General features: G+C 42.8%; 1 protein-coding gene across 1 annotated transcript; it reads right to left on the reverse strand.

Moving 5' to 3' along the window:
* Positions 1-1,321: 1,321 nt before the first annotated feature.
* LOC144596116 (m-AAA protease-interacting protein 1, mitochondrial-like) lies at positions 1,322-19,387 on the reverse strand. The gene is made up of 6 exons (XM_078404295.1): positions 18,911-19,387; positions 16,332-16,403; positions 13,720-13,846; positions 11,181-11,331; positions 6,324-6,421; positions 1,322-4,795 (listed from the first exon to the last, which is right to left on the reverse strand). Exons 1-5 carry the CDS (start codon positions 19,193-19,195, stop codon positions 6,343-6,345), a joined length of 714 nt encoding a protein of 237 aa, XP_078260421.1. The 5' UTR covers positions 19,196-19,387; the 3' UTR covers positions 1,322-4,795; positions 6,324-6,342.
* Positions 19,388-20,096: the final 709 nt, after the last annotated feature.

The following is a 20,096-nucleotide window of genomic DNA, read 5'->3' on the forward strand; positions in this document are numbered from 1 at the left end:
ATGTTTACTCTGTTTCTCTTCCCACTTGTGTGGTCTGACCTGCTGAGCATTTAATGTTTTTATTTCAATCTCTGCAGCTTATTTTGTTTTTCAAAGTCTTAAGAAGTCTTACATCTTTGGTGTAAATCAGCATCTGAAGTTGCTGCCTATGCCAGAGAATCCTAATGTTCTCTTTGTCTATTTGAATTACTTTTCCAAAGTTACTTATTGTTTTCTCCTTCTATATGTTTCTATGAATACCCTGTAAATTACTCCAACCAATTTTTTGTATCCTTTGCAATCCATCTTCACCAAAATGAATTACTTCACTGGGGCAGGATTTCATACTACTGCCCTCCTGAATTTATTATCTGGCTAAACACTCCTGCAAACCCCCTCTACTGCACCTGTAACCCCATGGCCTCCCAACTATTTTTTCTGTTTTCTTTGTTCTTTCCATTTATTTAATTCTCAGCCCCGTAATCATATTTCTGCAATTACTAGATCAATTTGCCATAATTCCTATTCACCGGATATGGATATTGCTGATTTTTAAAAGCATCCATTCCGAAATATCCCCTGAACTACTTGGCTTGCTTAACCATGTCAGTCAGTAATTAAGAACTGAGATCTAGATCTGAACAACAGCAGTTGATTTCTGCCTTGAAGAATAAATGGCTTACATTATAAAATATTCCAGAAAATAGACCCCTTTCACTAAAGACTGCTTTTTCTTCGATTTATTCACAAAATGCTGGAGTAACTCAGCAGGTCAGGCAGCATCTCGGGAGAGAAGGAATGGGTGATGTTTCGGGTCGAGACCCTTCTTCAGACCCGAAACGTCACCCATTCCTTCTCTCCCGAGATGCTGCCTGACCTGCTGAGTTACTCCAGCATTTTGTGAATAAATCAATTTGTACCAGCATCTGCAGTTATTTTCTTATACTTCTTTTTCTTCGTTCAACCATATGCAGCTGTGGGCTTCTTACCTGAGAGAGTCTAACTTGTAGCACCATTTGACTCGAGCTGTTGGGAATTAAAGGGCCACCCCTTTTTTTCAATGGAAAGGATTAATGTGAAGGCTTGAGTGGTTGTAGTGGTGTAGGCAAGACCAAGACCGAGACCAAGGGGAAATATGGGGATTTGGGGGTGGGGGGAGGGATGTTGTGGAGGAGAGGTTTTAGAAATATACCCTAAAGGGTTTAACTGTTTATTACACACAAAAGCGTGTCATGCACTAGGTAACAAACTGTTATTAAGCTACAAATTGTATAAAATCAGAAACCCAACATTCGATTTGTAGCAGCGAAGGAGAAGGGACACATTCTGATGGAAGGAAGGATAACCAATATAATCTGCAGGATAAAAAATAATAGGCAACATAATATGCTTCAACTGGTGTTGCTAACGCAGCAATTGTGCACATAAATAACTATTAAATCCACCAAACAAATCCACAAATTAAATCCACAAATGCACCATTATCGTTTACAAATTCAAAGGCCACAACAGTTTCAATTTACACAGTTAAGCACACGATTCAGGCTTTGTCATTCTACTGTAAAAACTCAATAAGACAGCTTTTAAAAGGAAATTTATTCATTTTAACACAATTTCATCATCAGTAACATTTACCATTTCAAAATTTTAGAAAATACGACCAAGAAAATTACAGAAGAAAAATCAGTGTTTTGTGCTTGTTTAATGGGTTCTATATTCTGCTATTTTTCAGTTTATATAAAACAGACAGTTCATACCATCATAAGTCCTTCCATGCCATAAACTGCACAATACAATTAAGTGGTGGAGCATCAGAAGGACATCAGAATTTATTGCAACAAAAATCCCAGAAAACAAGTCTTTTAAAAGTTTTAAAAGTCAACTTATTTTAATTGGAAAACCAAGTTTAACTCCAGCTAAACTACTAGTTATGGGCAATTGAGCCCATCTGTTTTTGAACAGAGTTCCTCCAATTTCATAATCCTTTCTGGGAGAACATCTTACTCTTCTCCCTCTTCTGCCACATTTCTTTCACTATTCTTACCACTAATTTTGGTATTTCTTACCACTAATTCTCTTTTTTTAAAAGACACATTATTTAATCAACAAAATATGGCCACCTGTGGAATCTGGAGGAAGGGGGTACCAAAGGGAATGCATCACTGGTAGAGACAGTTAGTTGAAAGATAACAAATGGTCTCATTCAAACTACTTTCTCAAATTTTTATTATTTTTTCTCATTTTTGGGGAAAAAGATACGATTGTTACTGTGTACAAAAATAAACACCAGAAAGCAATCCAGTGTTTACTAGTAGTATTTCACGGTAATCAGTGATGCATTAGAAGTACTGCCATCTCTCACTATAATAATCCCATTAAAAGAAATAGAATACAGTGAATTATAAAAAAGGGCATTTATTCACAAAATGCTGGAGTAACTCAGCAGGACAGGCAGCATCTCAGGAGAGAAGGAATGGGTGACGTTTCAGGTCGAGACCCTTCTTCAGGGTCATGAAATGCTTCGAGAAGCTGATCAAGAACCCGTGTCTGTGACAGATGTCTGTGCCTTCCTCCCTCGCAACATGGACCCACTACAGTTCACATACCGTCCGAACAGATCCACGGATGATGCGGTTTCCCAGGTTCTGCACACCGCTCTCTCTCATCTTGACAGCCAGGGGGGGTATGTGAGGATGCTCACTGTATGTTTCTTTTTTTTCCTGGTCAGATGTGCAGCACTTTGGTCAACGTGGGTTGTTTTTAAATGTGCTATACAAATAAATTGACTTGACTTGACTTGACTTGTTCATTGACTTTAATTCAGCTTTCAACACAATAGTCCCCAGCAGACTGGCTGAGAAGCTGCTGAAACTGGGGCTTAACACTCCCCTGTGTGCCTCGGTCCTGGACTTTCTCACCGCCAGGTCCCAAGTGGTAAAGATGGGGAGACATACATCTAACCCCCTCACCCTGAACACAGGATCCCCCCCAGGGTTGCGTCCTTAGCCCCCCTACTGTACTCCCTGTACACACATGACTGTGTGGCCAGGTTCAGCTCCAACTCCATCATCAAGTTTGCTGATGACACTGTGGTGGTGGGCCTGATCTCCGATTAACGATGAGAAGGCCTACCGGGAGGAGGTGGCTGATCTGGCACTCTGGTGTCAGGACAACAGCCTCCTCTTGAATGTCACAAAAACTAAGGAGCTGATTGTAGACTTTAGAAGGGCTCAACATCCGAGGATGTACACGCCACTGGAGATAAATGGGATTACTGTGGATAGGGTGAGCAGCTTTAAATACCTGGGACTCCACATCAGAGAGGATCTGACATGGACAACACACATTGCCGCACTGGTGAGTAAGGCAAGGTAGCGCCTTTACAACCTCAGACAATTGAGGAAATTCAGAGTCTCTCTGAGGATCCTTCAGTGCTTCTACTCTGGGGCTGTAGAATGCATCTTGTCCGGAAACATCACAATCTGGTTTGGGAATAGCTCTGCCCAGGACAGGAAGGCTCTGCGGAGAGTAGTGCGTTCGGCTGAACGCACTATGGGAACTACACTCGCCCCCCTGCAGGACCTATACATCAGGAGGTGCAGATCCAGAGTCAGCAACATTATGGGGGACCCCTGCCACCCCAGTAACGGACTGTTCCAGCTGCTATGGTCAGGCAAACGCCTCTGCTGTCACGCTGTGAAAACAGAGAGGATGAGACGGAGTTTCTTCCCAAAGGCCATCAGGACTGTTATCTCTCATATCACCAGGGACTAATTTAATTTACTGTATTAATTTATTTTTTGTGTTAAAAAATAATAATTTCTATTCTGTATTGTAGTTTTGCACAATCCGCAGGTGTCGCCACTTTCATTTCACTGCACATCTTGTATATGTGACAAATAAGGTTGACTTGATATTTTGGAGTACCCAGCATGGCACACTTTTAATTCAAGTTTCATTTAGACAACCGAGCAGTGCAAAGTAATTCAATGCATATTTACCTTCCTAAAAAGGGAATAGAAAAATGTGAGCCTGGAGATGTTAATTCTTCCCAACTTTTTTCGATTTCTTGTAGAAAAGTAATTCAGCTCCTGTTTAATGTTTGCTGCCACCACACTCACCAGGAACGGAACATTCGAGCCAATAAATATGAATTGGTGGCCATGTAGTTATTACAAAGCTGGCTGATTTCACAAGGTAGTAAATGGGCTGCCAACCAGCAAATGGTTAGCAGCCCATTATGGTGAATGACATATTTGGGAAGCATCTTTCATGGAGAATGATCAACACCTAGATTGAGATGCGATGGGCATGATGCTGAACTCATTCAAGAATCAATTAAATAATTCTGGAAGAAGGCAATAAAAAAAATTAGTCAGATCAGCCTACTTCTTCTGACTTTGTCAGAATATCAATGCCAAAAGTAATAGTAATTCAAAACATTTCAGCATGTTTATAGCCTGCACACTAAGTGCCAACATTTATCAGGAAATTTTAACAATTAAAATGCACTTTTGCGGGTTTACACTGCATATCACAGACACGTCCTTGTGTTACATTTAAACTAGAACCCGTGGACAGTCTGGCACTATTGAAACTGCCGGAATATCTGACATCAATTAAAAGTATCAAGAAAACACGTTCTTCAATTATGCAGTTGGTAAGCACACAGACTACTGCGAAAACAGCAGTGCACTCCAGCAACCTCGGTAGTGTGAATGCTGCCCATTCCGCTGCTGACACTTGCCTGCTGTAACTGATTTTTCATTTGCTAGAAAAACCACGCGGCTTCCATCAGGTTACCATCCAGTGGTTCCTGTTGAAAAATTGCATCGGTGGAAATAGGATCAAACATCTTACATAAGTTATTGCCTGTGGAACCAAAACGTGCAGAGGTTAGTCCTTCAAAGTATGCGATGTCAAGAATATTTGTTTATAATTCCTGAGTACACTATTAATCCAAATTGGTGGAGAAAATGGCTATTCTCAAACAAAACAGGACACCCATTAAGATACTGAGTTGAACGGGGCAGATGTGATTTAGCACAAGGTACCCCACAATTGAGGAAAACTACAGGCATATTATTGCAAGCTATTGATTAATTTGCCTATACCTTTACTTTTCTGCAGTAACTTGCTCTGGAGGTTATTAATTTTAAAAGAACATTGGCTCCTGTAGACTTAAATCTAAAAATAAGCAATCGATGTGCAATGATTGCAAATATAAGCAATGCCTATAAAATATTGAATTAGAAAGAGAAAGTAATGGAATGAAAGAGAGAAAGCTATAGTTCAAATTGTTTCGTTTTCTATTCAGATCATACCTTAGGCTACTCTCCCCAACTTTGATAAACAAAGAAGACATTCAAAAAATTTCTGACTGTCAGAGGTACAGAGAAGAGTCACAAGACTGATTATCATTGCTAAAATTGTAAGGAAGTGACTTTTTCATACTTGACCTCAGATCTTCAAGAGATAACATTTGCAGTGCAATGAAAGATTAATTCTGGAACACTGCCTAGTTGACCATAGCTCATCAAGTTTATGAATCATTATCAGAAAATTATTTTTTACACACATTATAATACACATGTATATAAATATATATATAAATATATGTGTAAGAAAGAACTGCAGATGCTGGTCTGAAGAAGGGTCTCGACCCGAAACATCACCCAATCCTTCTCTCCAGAGATGCTGCCTGTCCCGCTGAGTTACTCCAGCATTTTGTGTCTACCTTCTGTGTGGGTATGTATGTGTATATATATGTGGATATATATATATATATATAACCACACACACATATATATATATATATATATATATATATATATATATATATATCTCATAATCTCTTTAACTAACAAATTCAGTACTACCTTTAGGTTAATGGGACATAATTTAAAGATTTTAAACACTGAGATTTGGATTTTGCATTAATCCAAAGTAAAGAACATTCCTCCTGCAGGTTTTCTGGTTCTCCCCTCACACCCATACCTTCAATATCACAGCACACCTTATGATATTCCACTTTGTTTTATCCATCTACTAAAATATTGCAGCACCTTTCCCCAAGTTGTGGCCAAATAAATTAAATCCATCTGCTGAGAGCATCAAAACCATTTGAAAAACAAAATCCTATCAACTTTGCAAATGGTAGAAGTAATAGAAGTTTTCTAACTTCATGGTGGCAAAATTCTCAAATGTTCACCAAATGTTCACAGAAGATGCCATTAATTTAAGTTCAACGACTATATATTTTAATGTTACATTTAAATAATACAACTTCCAATGAAAAGGAATTCAATCAAGTAAATCTGTATTATTGTTTGTGACATCCTTACAATAAGATTTCCAGGAGAATTATTCCAATAGTTTAAAATGCTGTATCCTTGTAATGGTCCAGTCAGGTTCCACACCTGGCGTAAATTCTCGTCGAAATCTAGAGTTTAGTGAAGAATGAAAGATTGGTTAGATTCAAGAACATACGACTGTTCCCAAATACCATTAAGAATAAATTGGAAATTATATTATTAAATTGGAAATGTTAGAGGGGCTAGTGGAATCTAGGGGCTAGTGGAATCAGGCGATATGGGGAGAAGGCAGGCACAGGCTACTGATAGTGGATGAACAGCCATGATCACAATGAATGTCGGTGCTGGCTCGAAGGGCCAAATGGCCTCCTCCTGCTCCTATTTTCTGTTTCTATTACATTTGCAATTGTGTAGTAAATTTTCAATACTGTTCAAATTGAATTTAGAAAATTTTGAATTTGTTATAGAGTACAGGAATGGGCCCATTAGCCCACAACTCCCACGTTGATCTGTTGCCTGTCGACACTGATCCTATTTGCCCGCGATTGAACAAATGAACTTGTTTCTGAGAGCCGATGATCGATACGATACGATAGAACTTTATTTATCCCAGGAGGGAAATTAGTCTTCCAATAGTCATAAAACACAACAAGATATATGAAACATGAAATTAAAGTGACGAGTAGAAATCTCAGGATTGAGGATGTGCAAAGACTGGGGAGGGGAAGGAAGTGGTCAGTCTACCCCATGACAGAAGGGGGAGGAGTTGTACAGTTTGATAGCCACAGGGAAAAGGGATCTCCTGTGGCGTTCTGTGCTGCATCTTGGTGGAACCAGTCTGTTGCTGAAGGTGCTCCTCAGGTTGACCAGTGTGTCATGGAGAGAGTGAGCTGTATCCATCATGCTTATTACCAATCTGGGCAATACAGACGGTAAACGCAGTATTCTTGCATATTTTCTAATTACACTATTTTAGAACTTCTTACTTACATTCTCTCTCAAGGTGTACTTCAAAAGTACTTTGCTGGCTTAAGTACTTCATGGTGGATTAAGTCGTAGAAAGGCGCTATATAAATACATCTTTTTTATCATCCTACCTATTTATTTTTCACCTGCATCAATGGTTTGAATTGCTCAGCTCTCTCATGCATTATCAAATAATATTTAGATAGACTGACCACACAGGAAAATTGACAAAATAACAAAGATTAAAAGATATCTGAGTTAAACTATTCTTGACCCAAAAAAGACACAACGTGCTGGAGTCACTCAGTGGGTCAGGGAGCATTTTTGGAGATCAGGGATAGATGACGTTTTGGCCCAGGACCCTTCTTCAGACTGATTGTGACGTTGGGGGGTGGGGGGGGGGGGGGAAGAGAAGAAAGCTGGAAGAGAGGAGGGGCAGGACATACCTTAGCAAGTGACAAGTGGGAACAGGTAAGAGAGGGGAGGGGGGGCTTTCGATCTTTTGTAATGTTGCAATATTTATCAAGGAGTCATCGTACGAACACTTTTATCGCGAAGACACTCCTTCCTTTTCATAACCAGTAACAGATTTACTGGATTAAAAGTTACCACTTGTCTAATGTAAACACATATTATATCACTATCTCATTATCTGACATAAACACTTCCTATGTACCCCTGAGACACATCAGTTATTAATGTACACATCAAACATTTGCCACCAGGTTTAGTGAATACTATAAATCATGAGTAGACTTACAGCTTGGGCCCAGATACAGAGAAACAGGATTCACATTAGATCCCAATAAGATTGGGACAATCAGCACACAAACGCAATCAAGGAGTCGTACAGCACTGGAGGGGGACATTTAGCCTAAAATACCCACGCAATGGAGTTAAACACATGCTCTCCATCATTTATAACAATTACAGTAATTAGCTAATAACAAGTTTGCATTTTACTAATTTCAATGATAAATCCTGCAAATCCAATGGGAAGCAATAGACCAAAATGGCGGCGCTGCCCTAGCAGCTGCGGCTTACCTGCGGTCCGTTTGTCTTTGTGTTTTTTGTTGTTTTTTTGTCTTAATTGTAGATGTGATGTCGTGTTTTTTTGTGGTTGTGTACTATGTGTGTGTGTGTGTGTGTGTGGGGGGGGGGGGGTGGGGGGTGGGGGGGGACTGTAAAATTGTAAATTGGTCCCTTCCGAACGGAGACCCGACCTTTGTTTTCTGGGTCGTGTCTCCGTTCCTGCTACGGCCTACCATCGGCCAAACTCCTGGAGCTGGCGGCCTCCATCCGGGACCACCTGGGCTCTGGTTCGCAGAGCCCGCGGACTGAACTTACCATCTGCAGAGCCGGCTGTCTTCGGAGGCTGCGGGAGCGGCTGCGACTCGCCTTCGGAGGCTTCGGCTCGGGCCGCGTAGATGCCGACATCGGGAGCTCCGGCAGCATGTTCACCCGCCCCTTGGCTCAGCCCGCCGCGGACATTTCACCGTCCGGCGCGGCCTGAAATAGGCCGCGGGATTTTTCTCTGCTCGGCGGGGGCTTCAATGTCGGGAGCCACGACCGCCCCGACGTGCAGCAGCAGCGTCTTCGCCCGCACCGGATCGCGGGGCTGGGGTCGGCCCACTGCGGACCTTTCACCGTCCGGCGCGGCCTGGAACGTGGCAACTCCAGCAGCCTGACCGCGGGAGAAGACGGCAGGGGAAGAGAAATGACATTCTGGCCTTCCATCACAGTGAGGAGAGGATTGGAGGAGACTCACTGTGATGGATGTTTCTTTTTTTTTTGTGTTGGTTGGGGTGGGTGTAATTTGCTTATTTTATTGCTCTTATTGTTGGACTGTGGGTGATGAAATCTCGTCCAAAAGACTTGTTTTTTGGATGACAAATAAAGGTAATTCTGATTCTGATCTTGCAAATTATGGAATAATAATATTCTATGGTCATATTTTAAATAGAATTACTCCATTAATTTAAAAACATCCATGCAATTGTCCTTTGGGGTTTCATATGTTTACGAGCTGTCCAAAAATGAGACTCTCTGCTTTGAGTTTCAGGGTAAGCCCATAAAAATAATGTATTGCCGCCTTGCTTTTGTTGTCCTTATGAGCTCATCTGTGATCGTCCACAATGTACACATGAATTTTATCTTCAGAAATGGCCCACAATAAACTCTCTTGGATTAAAAGTGAAAGAAGGGAGGCCAGCAAAACTTACAATTGAGAGTCAATTGTTCAGAAGTTGCTTTTCACAGGCTTAAATACTGCAAACTCTGAATCACTGATTAGATATTTTAGACCTTTTGCTTACCCTTTTTAGTGGTTTCATTCACAAATGCAATTAGATGAAGGCTATTCAGTCCATTACATGTGGAGTATCTGACAATCTCACTTACCCGTTCCGCCCATATATTTTTTTCCTTCAAGTGTTTACCAATTTACAACAATATACTTCTTGAACCTATAGCACTGTATAATATTGTACTATATAGCCTGTATTAACATTTCTCACTCTTCCTATCAAATTGCTTTATTGCCAGTTCAATTCCACCTGCCACGCCCACCAATTGGTCTATTATCTTCCTTGATATCTAATACATTACCAGGTACTCTTCGAGGTTTAAATGCAACAAATACACTATGATATCCTGCTATATGCTATTGATTTTACTGTTTTATGTTGGTCACCCATAAAACAGTTTTATTGCAATGGAATCACAAAACTAGCTGCAATTCTTCGTCCCCTTCTGTAAAGTTGGTGATCTTCAAAATGTTCAGTTTCTGTTATTCAAACTTCTAGTTCAGCCAATGAGAAGTGAAATTAAATGTGCCACATGTAGTAGTAGAATAAACCCTTGTTATGATGATTGTATAACCATGGGGGGGGGTGGAGAATGCCGTTCATCATTGTCGACTGTCAGGTATTATCATTGTATATGTAGTAGATACAAACAACTGCAGTTGCTAGTTAATATACAAAAGGACACAAGGTTCTAGAGTAACTCAACAGATCAGGCAGTATCTCTGGAGAGCATGGATAAGTGACGTTTCAGGTCGAGACCTTTCTTCAGACACTCGGTTTGGGTCTGGGCCTGGAATCCAGGTGGAGAGGCGAGGATTGATGGAGTCAATAGCCGCGGCTCACGGGTGGTTGCAGAGCAGATAAGGGTTGGATGTGCAGCCTGGAGGAAGCTGTGTGGGCTGGGGGTGGCGGCAAGAGGTCCGGCCTGGAAGCGGCGTGAGCCTGCGGCGGTGTGGGGGCAGTCTGGGCTGTGAGTGGCTGGGTAGGCGGCACTGAGGCAGCCAGCATTGTGAGTGACCGGGAAGGCGGAGCGGCATGGACAGCCGTTGGTAGGTCAGTAGGCTGAAATCCATTATAAGGAGTTTACTGTATTGTTCAACTTCATTACTAATGCTCTGAAACAGTAAATCAGCAAAACTAAAAATATTTAAAAATCAGCCTGTTCTTCCAGTGAAATGTAGCACAGCTGCATGGTGGTGCAGCGGTAGAGTTGCTGCCTTACAACATCAGAGATTTGGATTCCATCCTGACTGCGGGTGCTGCCGGTCTGGGGTTTGTACCTTCTCCCCGTGACCGCCTGGGTTTCCTCCGGGTGCTCCGGTTTCTGCCACATTCCAAAGACGATAGGTTTGCAGGTTAATTTGCTTCGGTAAAATTGTAAATCGTTCCTAGTGTGTAGTATAGTGCTAGTGCACGGGGATCACTGGTCGGTGTGCTCGGTGGGCCAAAGGGCCTGTTTCCACGATGTATCTCTAAACTGAACTAAATGTAGTTTTCTGTTAACTTCAGAGCTTTACTATTTCACTTAGTACATGGAGCATAAAACACAACATAATTCCCAACAAAACAAGAGGACAGTTCATTACAATTAAATCAGAGCAAAAATAAATCTTACTCGTAATTTGCTGTGAGAAGGCATTTGCTGTCTTTGTTGCTTTCATCACCAAATACTACTTGAAATATTTTAGTTCCCTCAGGTGTTTCATCAGGGAGGTCAACATTAGTCAGGTACCAGTAACGCATTATGATACTGACAAATTTTCTACCTGTTGAAATGACAAAAAAATCAATGGCAGTACCTTCTACCTAACGAATAACACGTATCTGTAGTCCAATATTCCAATTCAGAAAAATTGGTGTTGTCATTCAAATTTTCAAATGTATCGAAAAGTTAATCTCTCAAACTATCAAAACAGTAGTGGAGCAAAACCATAAAATCAATATCATTCCAACACATCTCACATCCCCAGCAAAAAAAAGGAGAGCTACTAGAGGAACTTTGCAGATCAGGCAGCATCCCGTGTGCTGACATCTCATGCTATTTTTACTTCTCACACTGGTGCTACAGTGACCAAGGATTCATCAAGGATGATTTTCCCCTTTACACAACTATTTTACAACGAAGAGACAGCAAGCAGGTTTGGTTTCTGCTACAATTGTTCAACGGAGGTTCTTCAATTTTCCGGGGCTTCAAGAGGTTAATTGTACCTATTTTTTGTTCATTCTTTTGATTAACATGACCATCTATATACTAAAACTCTCGTTTGTTTGTTTGTTTGTTTGTTCCTGAACTGCAGCCAAAATAGTACACGATAGCGCGACAATTTTAGGCCCACCTTACTCACCATTGGTGCTAATGGAAGAATTTTCATTGAAATCGGTGTTATATTTTTAAAGCCATTCACATTTTAAAGTTTAAATCTATCTCCTAGGGAGGGAGGGAGGATAAGGGGGGTTGAAGGGGGAGGGGAAAGGGGGGGAGAGGGAGGGGAGAGGGTCCTGCATCAATGCAGGAGAGGTTTGGGCCCAAAGGGTCCACTTGGTCTAGTAATAAACTAAAAATAAATCTAAACCAGTTAAGTGAAAAGATATTACAACATTCCTAATGGCAAGTGCTCCTTCAGATTTGGCAAGTCCATCTTGTATGCAATTCTGGTATTGTCTGAGGATGAAAAATTACTCTCCTATACTAAATTACTATACTGTCGTCATACTACATCTTCGGTGTCAGCTTGGCATACTGAAGTCTGAGTCACGTTGTGGATGTAATGAAGAAAGGCAACACCATGTAACACCACTGCTAATTTAGGCAGATATGGGAAGGAACAGAAACAAAATAAACCAAATGCAAACTGTCAATCTTCCAATTTAAGGACTCAAGATGGGAACTGTTGCTGTGGAAGGTTAGTGACAGTAAAGGGCAGTTGGAAATGAGGACAGAGAAACAAACAGAACATTAGTTGTGTTTCAGCAAAGCCAATGCAACAATGATGTCAACACAGGCAGAAGAAAGGACAGTGAAATGGTGTGGCCCAGGATACCTGGAGCAAGGAGAGTTTCTTCTCAAATGTTAGTAAAATGGAGGGGTTTAAAGAACGTAGAGAAACTTTGGCAAATAAATCTAAGCCATGGCCGCATATATTAAAACATGCACACAGACAGTAAAGATCATCAGAAATGGCTTTGAAAGAAGAGGATTGGGGTAAGTTAGTCGTTGTGCGGTTGTCTGGTGGAGAAAATGAAGGCTGCTGAACAAGGAGAACGAGATTCTCTTGCAAGGCAATAATAGAGAAATTAAAGACAACAATATTACAGGAAGGCAAATCATGAGATGCACAGTGTAAGTCAAGAAAGAAAAAAGGTTATAGCTGAGGTTACATGGTAGACTGGCAGTTTAAAGTTTTTTTTAATTGTATTGAATTGAATTGAAAGATACAGCATGGAAACAGGTCCCTCTGCCCACCGAGGCCATGCCAACCATCGACCGTTCACACTAGTGTTATTTTATCCCACTTTTCTATCCACTCCCTACAGACTTAGGACAGCTTACAAATAAGGCCAATTAACCTATAATTGTCTGTGAGATGTGGGATATACATGGTGCACATGGAGGAAGCCCACGTGGTCAGACAGAAAATGCAAACTCCACGCAGATAGCACTCTCGTCTCTGGCACTCGGACACAGCAGCTCCACCAGCTGCATCACTGTACCGCACCTCTGAAGAAAGGGACGTGGGTGGTAGAAGGTGAGGTTCTGTAAGGGGCAAATAAATAAAGAGAAACAGCAACAAGAATCAACGGGGAAAGACAGTGCCAACATCATTAAACCAAGGAATCTACTGGATTTTGTATCCAGAAAGTTACCGTAATCCAGTAAAAAAAAGGCAAATAGAATTTTATTCAGTCACAGCGTTAGAGTGTGTAGATATCATATTTATATGGTAGTAATTATTCTGCATGGCAAAATGGTTACAAGCGTTCTAGAACAATTAATGCAAAGACTTCATCCTACATCCTAAATGCAACGACTGTAGACTTTCAGGAAACACATCTTGCAAATATTGTATCATAACCTAATAAAACAGTACAGATTACAGAATCCAGTGCAATACCAAGAACAGTTTCAGTGGTTCATTTTAATAAATGAAACAAACCTTGGTTATCATAATAAATTCCAACATCGCCTGGTGTGCTATACATAATTTCTTCCAGATCAGCAGCTATGGCCTGCCTGCGATTAGCTGGCATTGCTGAACATTTTTCTTCCAGCTCTTCCAATGCCTGTACAGAAAACACTTGCATTTGGATAACAAAAATACATACCAACTAATAGATATAGATCATCAGATTTATATTTAAAAAGTCACTGCAATGTTGAACAGCATGTAATCAGATACTGATTAGTCCTCTTACAACAATGACAAATTATTTTGTTCCTCGGAAAATTCATAACTGAGTAGTTCTGAAAAGTAATTTTCCAAATACTAAAGTTCATAGGTTGTAGGAGTTGAATTAGGCCATTCAGCATATCAAGTCGACTCCACCATTCAATCATGGCTGATCTATCTTTCCCTCTCAACCTCATTCTCCTGCCTTCTCCTCATAACCCCTGACACCCGCACTCATCAAAATCTATTAATATCCGCCTTAAAAATATCAAAAATCAAAAAAGTCTACGCCTGTATTCCTACTACCAAAATGCATAACTCCACACTTTGCTATTCTGTATTCCACCTGCCACTTTTCTGCACACTCTCCCAACCCATCCAAGTCCTTCTGCAGAGTTCCTACTTTCTCTACACTATCTCCTCACCTATCCTCATATTATCTGCAAACCTGGCCACCAAACCTTCAATTCCCTCATCCAAATCATTAATATACAATGTGAAGAGTAGTGTCCCCAGCACCGACTCCTGGGGAACTCCGCTAGTCACTGGCAGCCAACCAGATAAAGCCCCCTTTATTACCACGCTTTGCGTTCTGCCATCCAGCCAACCTGTTATCTAAGCTTGTATCTGCCCTGATACTATGGGCTCTCATCTTCTTTAGCAGCCTCACGTGCAGTACCTATCAAAGGCCTTCTGCAAATCCAGGTAAACATCCACTGACTCTACTTAGTCATTCTGCTATTTACTTCCTCAAAGAATTCCAACAGGTTCGTCAGGCAAGATCTCCCTTTCACAAAGCCATGCTGACTTCAGTCTACTAATGCCTCCCTAATCTCTAAAGCCACCTCTTTCAGAAAACTGGGGGGCAGTCCATCCGGTCCAGGCGACTTATCTACCTTCAGACCTTTCAGCTTCCCATGCACCTTCTCCTTAATAATAGCCACTCCACTAACTTCCAGTTGAAAGTTGGACTCTCTTGAGTCTCTTGAATCTCAGTCACGTTGCTAGTGTCTTCCACTGTGAGGACTGATGCAAATAACTTATCTGCCATTTCTTTAATCCCCATTATCACTTCTCCAGCATCATTTTCCAACGGTCCAGTATCCACTCTTGCCTCTTTCTTAGTCTTTATATATCTGAAGAAACTTTTGCTATCCTCTTTTATATTAGCTAGCTTACCTTTGCTTTTCATCTTTTCTCCCTGTATTGCCTTTTTAGTTTCCTTTTGTCATTTTTCTTAAAGCTTCGCCATCCTCTAGCTTCCCACTAATCTTTGCAACGTTATATGTCTTCTCTTTTATCTTTATGCTGACTTTGACTTCCATTGTCAGCCATGGTTGCCTCATTCTTCCCCATAGAATCTTTCTTCCGCTTTGGAATTTAAAAAATCCTGCGTCTTCTGAATTATTCCTAGAAATTCCTGTCATTGCTGTTCCACTATCATTCCTGCTAAGGTCCCTTTCCAATCAACTTTAGCGAGCTCCTTCCTCATGTCTCTGTAGTCACCTTTGCTCAGCTGTAATACCAAAACATCTGATTTCATCTTCTCCCTCTCAACTTGAAGGTTGAATTTTATCATATTATGGTCACTACCTCCTGGTGGTTCCTTTACCTTAAGCTACCTAATCAAATCCGGTCATTACATAACACCAAATCCAGAATTGCTTTTTGTTTGGTAGGCTCAACTACAAGCTGCTCTAAGAAACCATCTCGTAGGCACTCTACAAATTCCCTCTCTGGTACCATCCTGATTTTCCCCAGTGTAACTGCCTATTGAAATCCCCCACGACCATTGTAACATTGTTTTTCTTCCATGACGATTGTATCTCCTGATGTAATTTATACCGTATATCCTGGCTACTGCAAATAACTCCCATCAGGGTCTTTTAACTCTTGCAGTTTCTTAACTCGACCCACAAGGATTCTACATCTTCTGATCCTATGTCACCCCTTGCTAAGGACCGAATTTCATTCCTTGCCAGTAGAACTACCCAACCTCTTCTGTCCACAGTCTGTCTTCTCGATAGGACGTATAACCTTGGATATTATTTATGTTTATTTATATAATATATTTGTATAATTACCTATAATTGTATAATAAAACATATATTTGTATAATTTGTATTATTGTATAATAAAAAATGGATGGTACTGACTGGAAGCCATATACACTTCAAAAGATCCCTTTACTCAGCATCACTGCCGTCAGCGTACTACATCACTGTAAACTAAACCTGTGGCTTATTCAGAACCTTTTTAAAAAAAAATTGCTGTTGTCATGCGTATGAGCACAAGAAGTTACTTCTTTTTTTTAAAACATGTACAATTCCCAAGATAAAAATTTAAACCAAAAATCGAATTAAAATAAATTGTGTTACCTCTTTAGAGACAAGATCCTTCAATTCAACGAAGTTACACTGTGATAGCATGTTTGACACGTGTACAAAGGCCTATGGAAGAAGTCAATGAGAATTGTGTGAGAGTTTACTTTCACAAAGTGAACTCTCTGATATGCACATCAAATGATTTATTTTACAGCTGGCAGAAAGAGAAAAATACTGGGAAGTATTTTAGGTTGCAATGCATTACAAGCAACATGACAGTGAGCATTCAACCGACGAGAAATAACTGTCACGGGTGTTGTTTTATTCGTAATCGGTCCAAGTCAGCATGGATTTACGAAGGGGAAATCATGCTTGACAAATCCTCTGGAATTTTTCGAGAATGTAAAAAGTAAAATGGACAAGGGAGAGCCAGTGGATGTGTACCTGGATTTTCAGAAAGCCTGTGATAAGGTCCTTCACGGGAGATTAGTGGGCAATATTAGTGCACTTGGTATTGGGGGTAGGGTATTGACACGGATAGAAAATTGGTTGGCAGACAGGAAACAAAGAGTAGGAATTAACGGGTCTCTTTCAGAATGGCAGGCAGTGACCAGTGGGGTGCCGCAAGGCTCGGTGCTGGGACCACAGCTATTTAAAATATACATTAATGATTTGGATGAAGGAATTAAAAGTAACATTAGCAAATTTGCAGATGACTCAAAACTGGGTGGCAGTGTGAACTGTGAAGAAGATGCTATGAGGATGCAGGGTGACTTGGACAGGTTGGGCAGATGCAGTATAATGTAGATAAATGTGAGGTTATCCACTTTGGTGGCAAGAACAGCAAGGCAGATTATTATCTGAATGGTGTCAGGTTAGGAAAAGGGGAAGTACAATGAGACCTGGGTGTCCTAGTATATCAGCCACTATGCACCAGTAAGCATGCAGATACAAGTCAGTGAAGAAAACTAATGGCATGTTGGCCTTCATAAAGAGAGTTGAGTAGAGAAGCAAAGAGGTCCTTCTGCAGTTGTTCAGGGCCTTGGTTAGACCACACCTGGAGTATTGTGTGCAGTTTTGGTCTCCTAATTTGAGGAAGGACATTTTTGCTATTGAGGGAGTGCAGCGTAGGTTCACAAAGTCAATTCTCGGGATGTCATATGATGCAAGAATGGAGCGACTGGGCTTGTATTCACTGGAATTTAGAAAGATGAGAGGGGATCTTTTAGAAACACATAAAATTATTAAGGGATTGGATACGCCCTAGATGTAGGAAACATGTTCCCGGTGTTGGGGAAGTGCAGAATCAGGGGCCACAGTTTAAGAATAAGGGGTCGGCCATTTAGAACTGAGATGAGGAAAAACTTTTTCGCCGAGTTGTGAATTTGTGGAATTCTCTGCCTCAGAAGGCAGTGGAGGCCAATTCCCTGGATGCATTCAAAAGAAAGTTATATAGAGGTCTTTGGGCTAGCAGAATCAAGGGGTATGGGGAGAAGGCAGGAATGGGGTACTGATTGTGGATGATCAGCCATGATCACATTGAAGGGCAGTGCTGGTTCTAAGTGCCGAATGGCATATTCCTGGGAATACACACATTGTGCCATGTAAATTGTACATTGTACCATGTAAATCTTGGTTCAGGATTCCTATTGGTGACCTGGGATAAAGGTTATTGTTTTGAGTAGTTGCTGTAAATAGATAGAAATGGACTCCTGCAACTTTGCTGTATGTCCCCCTGTTTCACATATATAATAAATAAGTGAAACATATATTCCCCTCAGATTCCTATTAAATCTATTCCCTTTCACCGTAAACCTATTTCCTCTGGTCTTCGATTCTCTGACTTTGGGCAAGAGACTCTGTGCATCTACCTGACCTTTTCCTCTCATTATTTTATAACCCTCTAAAAGATCAACATTGCACAGAAACTTAGGAAGCAGGCTGAGTAGGTATTCTACGCCGAGTTGCAGCAAGTTAAATAATTTTTCTCCACTCAGACCAGGGAGGATCTAAAATGCTTTGCCTTATTGGAGGCACACCCCATAAAACTCTGCACTTCAGGAACTGTAACCCTCAAGGTTGCTAACATAGGGCTGCCGCCCCCACCCCCTCGGGCATCACCCAGTCTCTTCCCCCGCCCCCCAAAAAACACACACACAGTGCTGGAGAAACGCAGCGGGGTAGGTAGCATCTCTGGAGGGCATAGACAGAATGGGTCTGTCTATTTCAAGCAAACGGGTCGGAGGTTTGAAGAAAGGAGTCGGTCCCCGTCCATTCGCTCCACAGACCCGAGGCTACCTACCTACCCACCTACCTACCTACCCACCCACCCACCCACCCACCTACCCACCTACCCACCTACCCACCTACCCACCACGCCCGTTGAGTTGGTCCAGCACTGTGTTTTATTCAATATTCCAGCATCTGCAGTTCCTCGTGTCCGGCTGCGAGATGCAAGTTTCCTGAATGAAGTCGGCACCAACCCTGTGTGAAGGAAGGGTCTCCACCCGAAACGCCACCCATTCCTTCTCTCCAGAGATGCTGCCTGTCCCACTGAGTTACTCCAGCACTTTGTGTCTTCCTTCAGTATAAACCAGCATCTGCAGTTCCTTCCTACACTGTTCTACACTCACTTGTTTAGCACCGGCAGCAAACTCGTCGAAGGTGAAGTCCTGGTCGAAATAAGTCCTGATCAAGAAGAAGTACATCCTTGTGCGGGCCCAGGTGAAGGGGTTGGGGATGCCGACCACCACCACCTTCTTGTTGGGCCGCGGCTCCCGCTCGGAGCTGTAACGCCGAGCATAGCCAGGGCCCAGCGGCAGGGCGGGTGATGGAGGGGGGAAGCAAGGGCCAGCCCGGGGTAGGGCGCCGAGAGCCAGCCGCAGCAGCAGGCGACAGTGCTTGGTGCGCAGCGCCATCTTAGGCTGGCAGCGCCTCCTCCTTCTCGTCCCTCACTGACACTGGCCCGGACCCGCGGCGGCGGCACGGTCCCTCAACACAACCGTCCGCCGACAAACACGCACTGTAGTGCACTGCACTGTACTGCACTGCACTCCCCGCTCAAACACACTCTGGCCCCACGCACTGCACTGTACTGCACTCCCCGCACTCTGGCCCCACGCACTGCACTGCACTCCCCGCACTCTGCCCCCCCCCACCCCCCACGCACTGTACTGCACTGCACTCCCCGCTCAAACACACTCTGGCCCCACGCACTGAACTGTACTGCACTCCCCGCACTCTGGCCCCACGCACTGCACTGCACTCCCCGCACTCTGCCCCCCCCCCCACGCACTGCACTGCACTCCCCGCACTCTGCCCCCCCCCCCACGCACTGCACTGCACTCCCCGCTCAAACACACTCTGGCCCCACGCACTGCACTGCACTCCCCGCTCAAACACACTCTGGCCCCACGCACTGCACTCCCCGCTCAAACACACTCTGGCCCCACGCACTGCACTGCACTCCCCGCACTCTGGCCCCACGCACTGCACTGTACTGCACTGCACTCCCCGCTCAAACACACTCTGCCCCCCCACGCACTGTACTGTACTGCACTGCACTCCCCGCTCAAACACACTCTGGCCCCACGCACTGCACTGCACTCCCCGCACTCTGCCCCCCCCCCCCCCCCCCCCCGCACTGTACTGCACTGCACTCCCCGCTCAAACACACTCTGGCCCCACGCACTGTACTGTACTGCACTCCCCGCACTCTGGCCCCCCGCACTCTGGCCCCACGCACTGCACTGCACTCCCGGCTCAAACACACTCTGGCCCCACGCACTGCACTCCCCGCACTCTGGCCCCACGCACTGC

The sequence above is a fragment of the Rhinoraja longicauda genome, chromosome 8, assembly GCF_053455715.1.
Source record: "Rhinoraja longicauda isolate Sanriku21f chromosome 8, sRhiLon1.1, whole genome shotgun sequence".
Classification (NCBI taxonomy): Eukaryota; Metazoa; Chordata; class Chondrichthyes; order Rajiformes; family Arhynchobatidae; genus Rhinoraja; species Rhinoraja longicauda.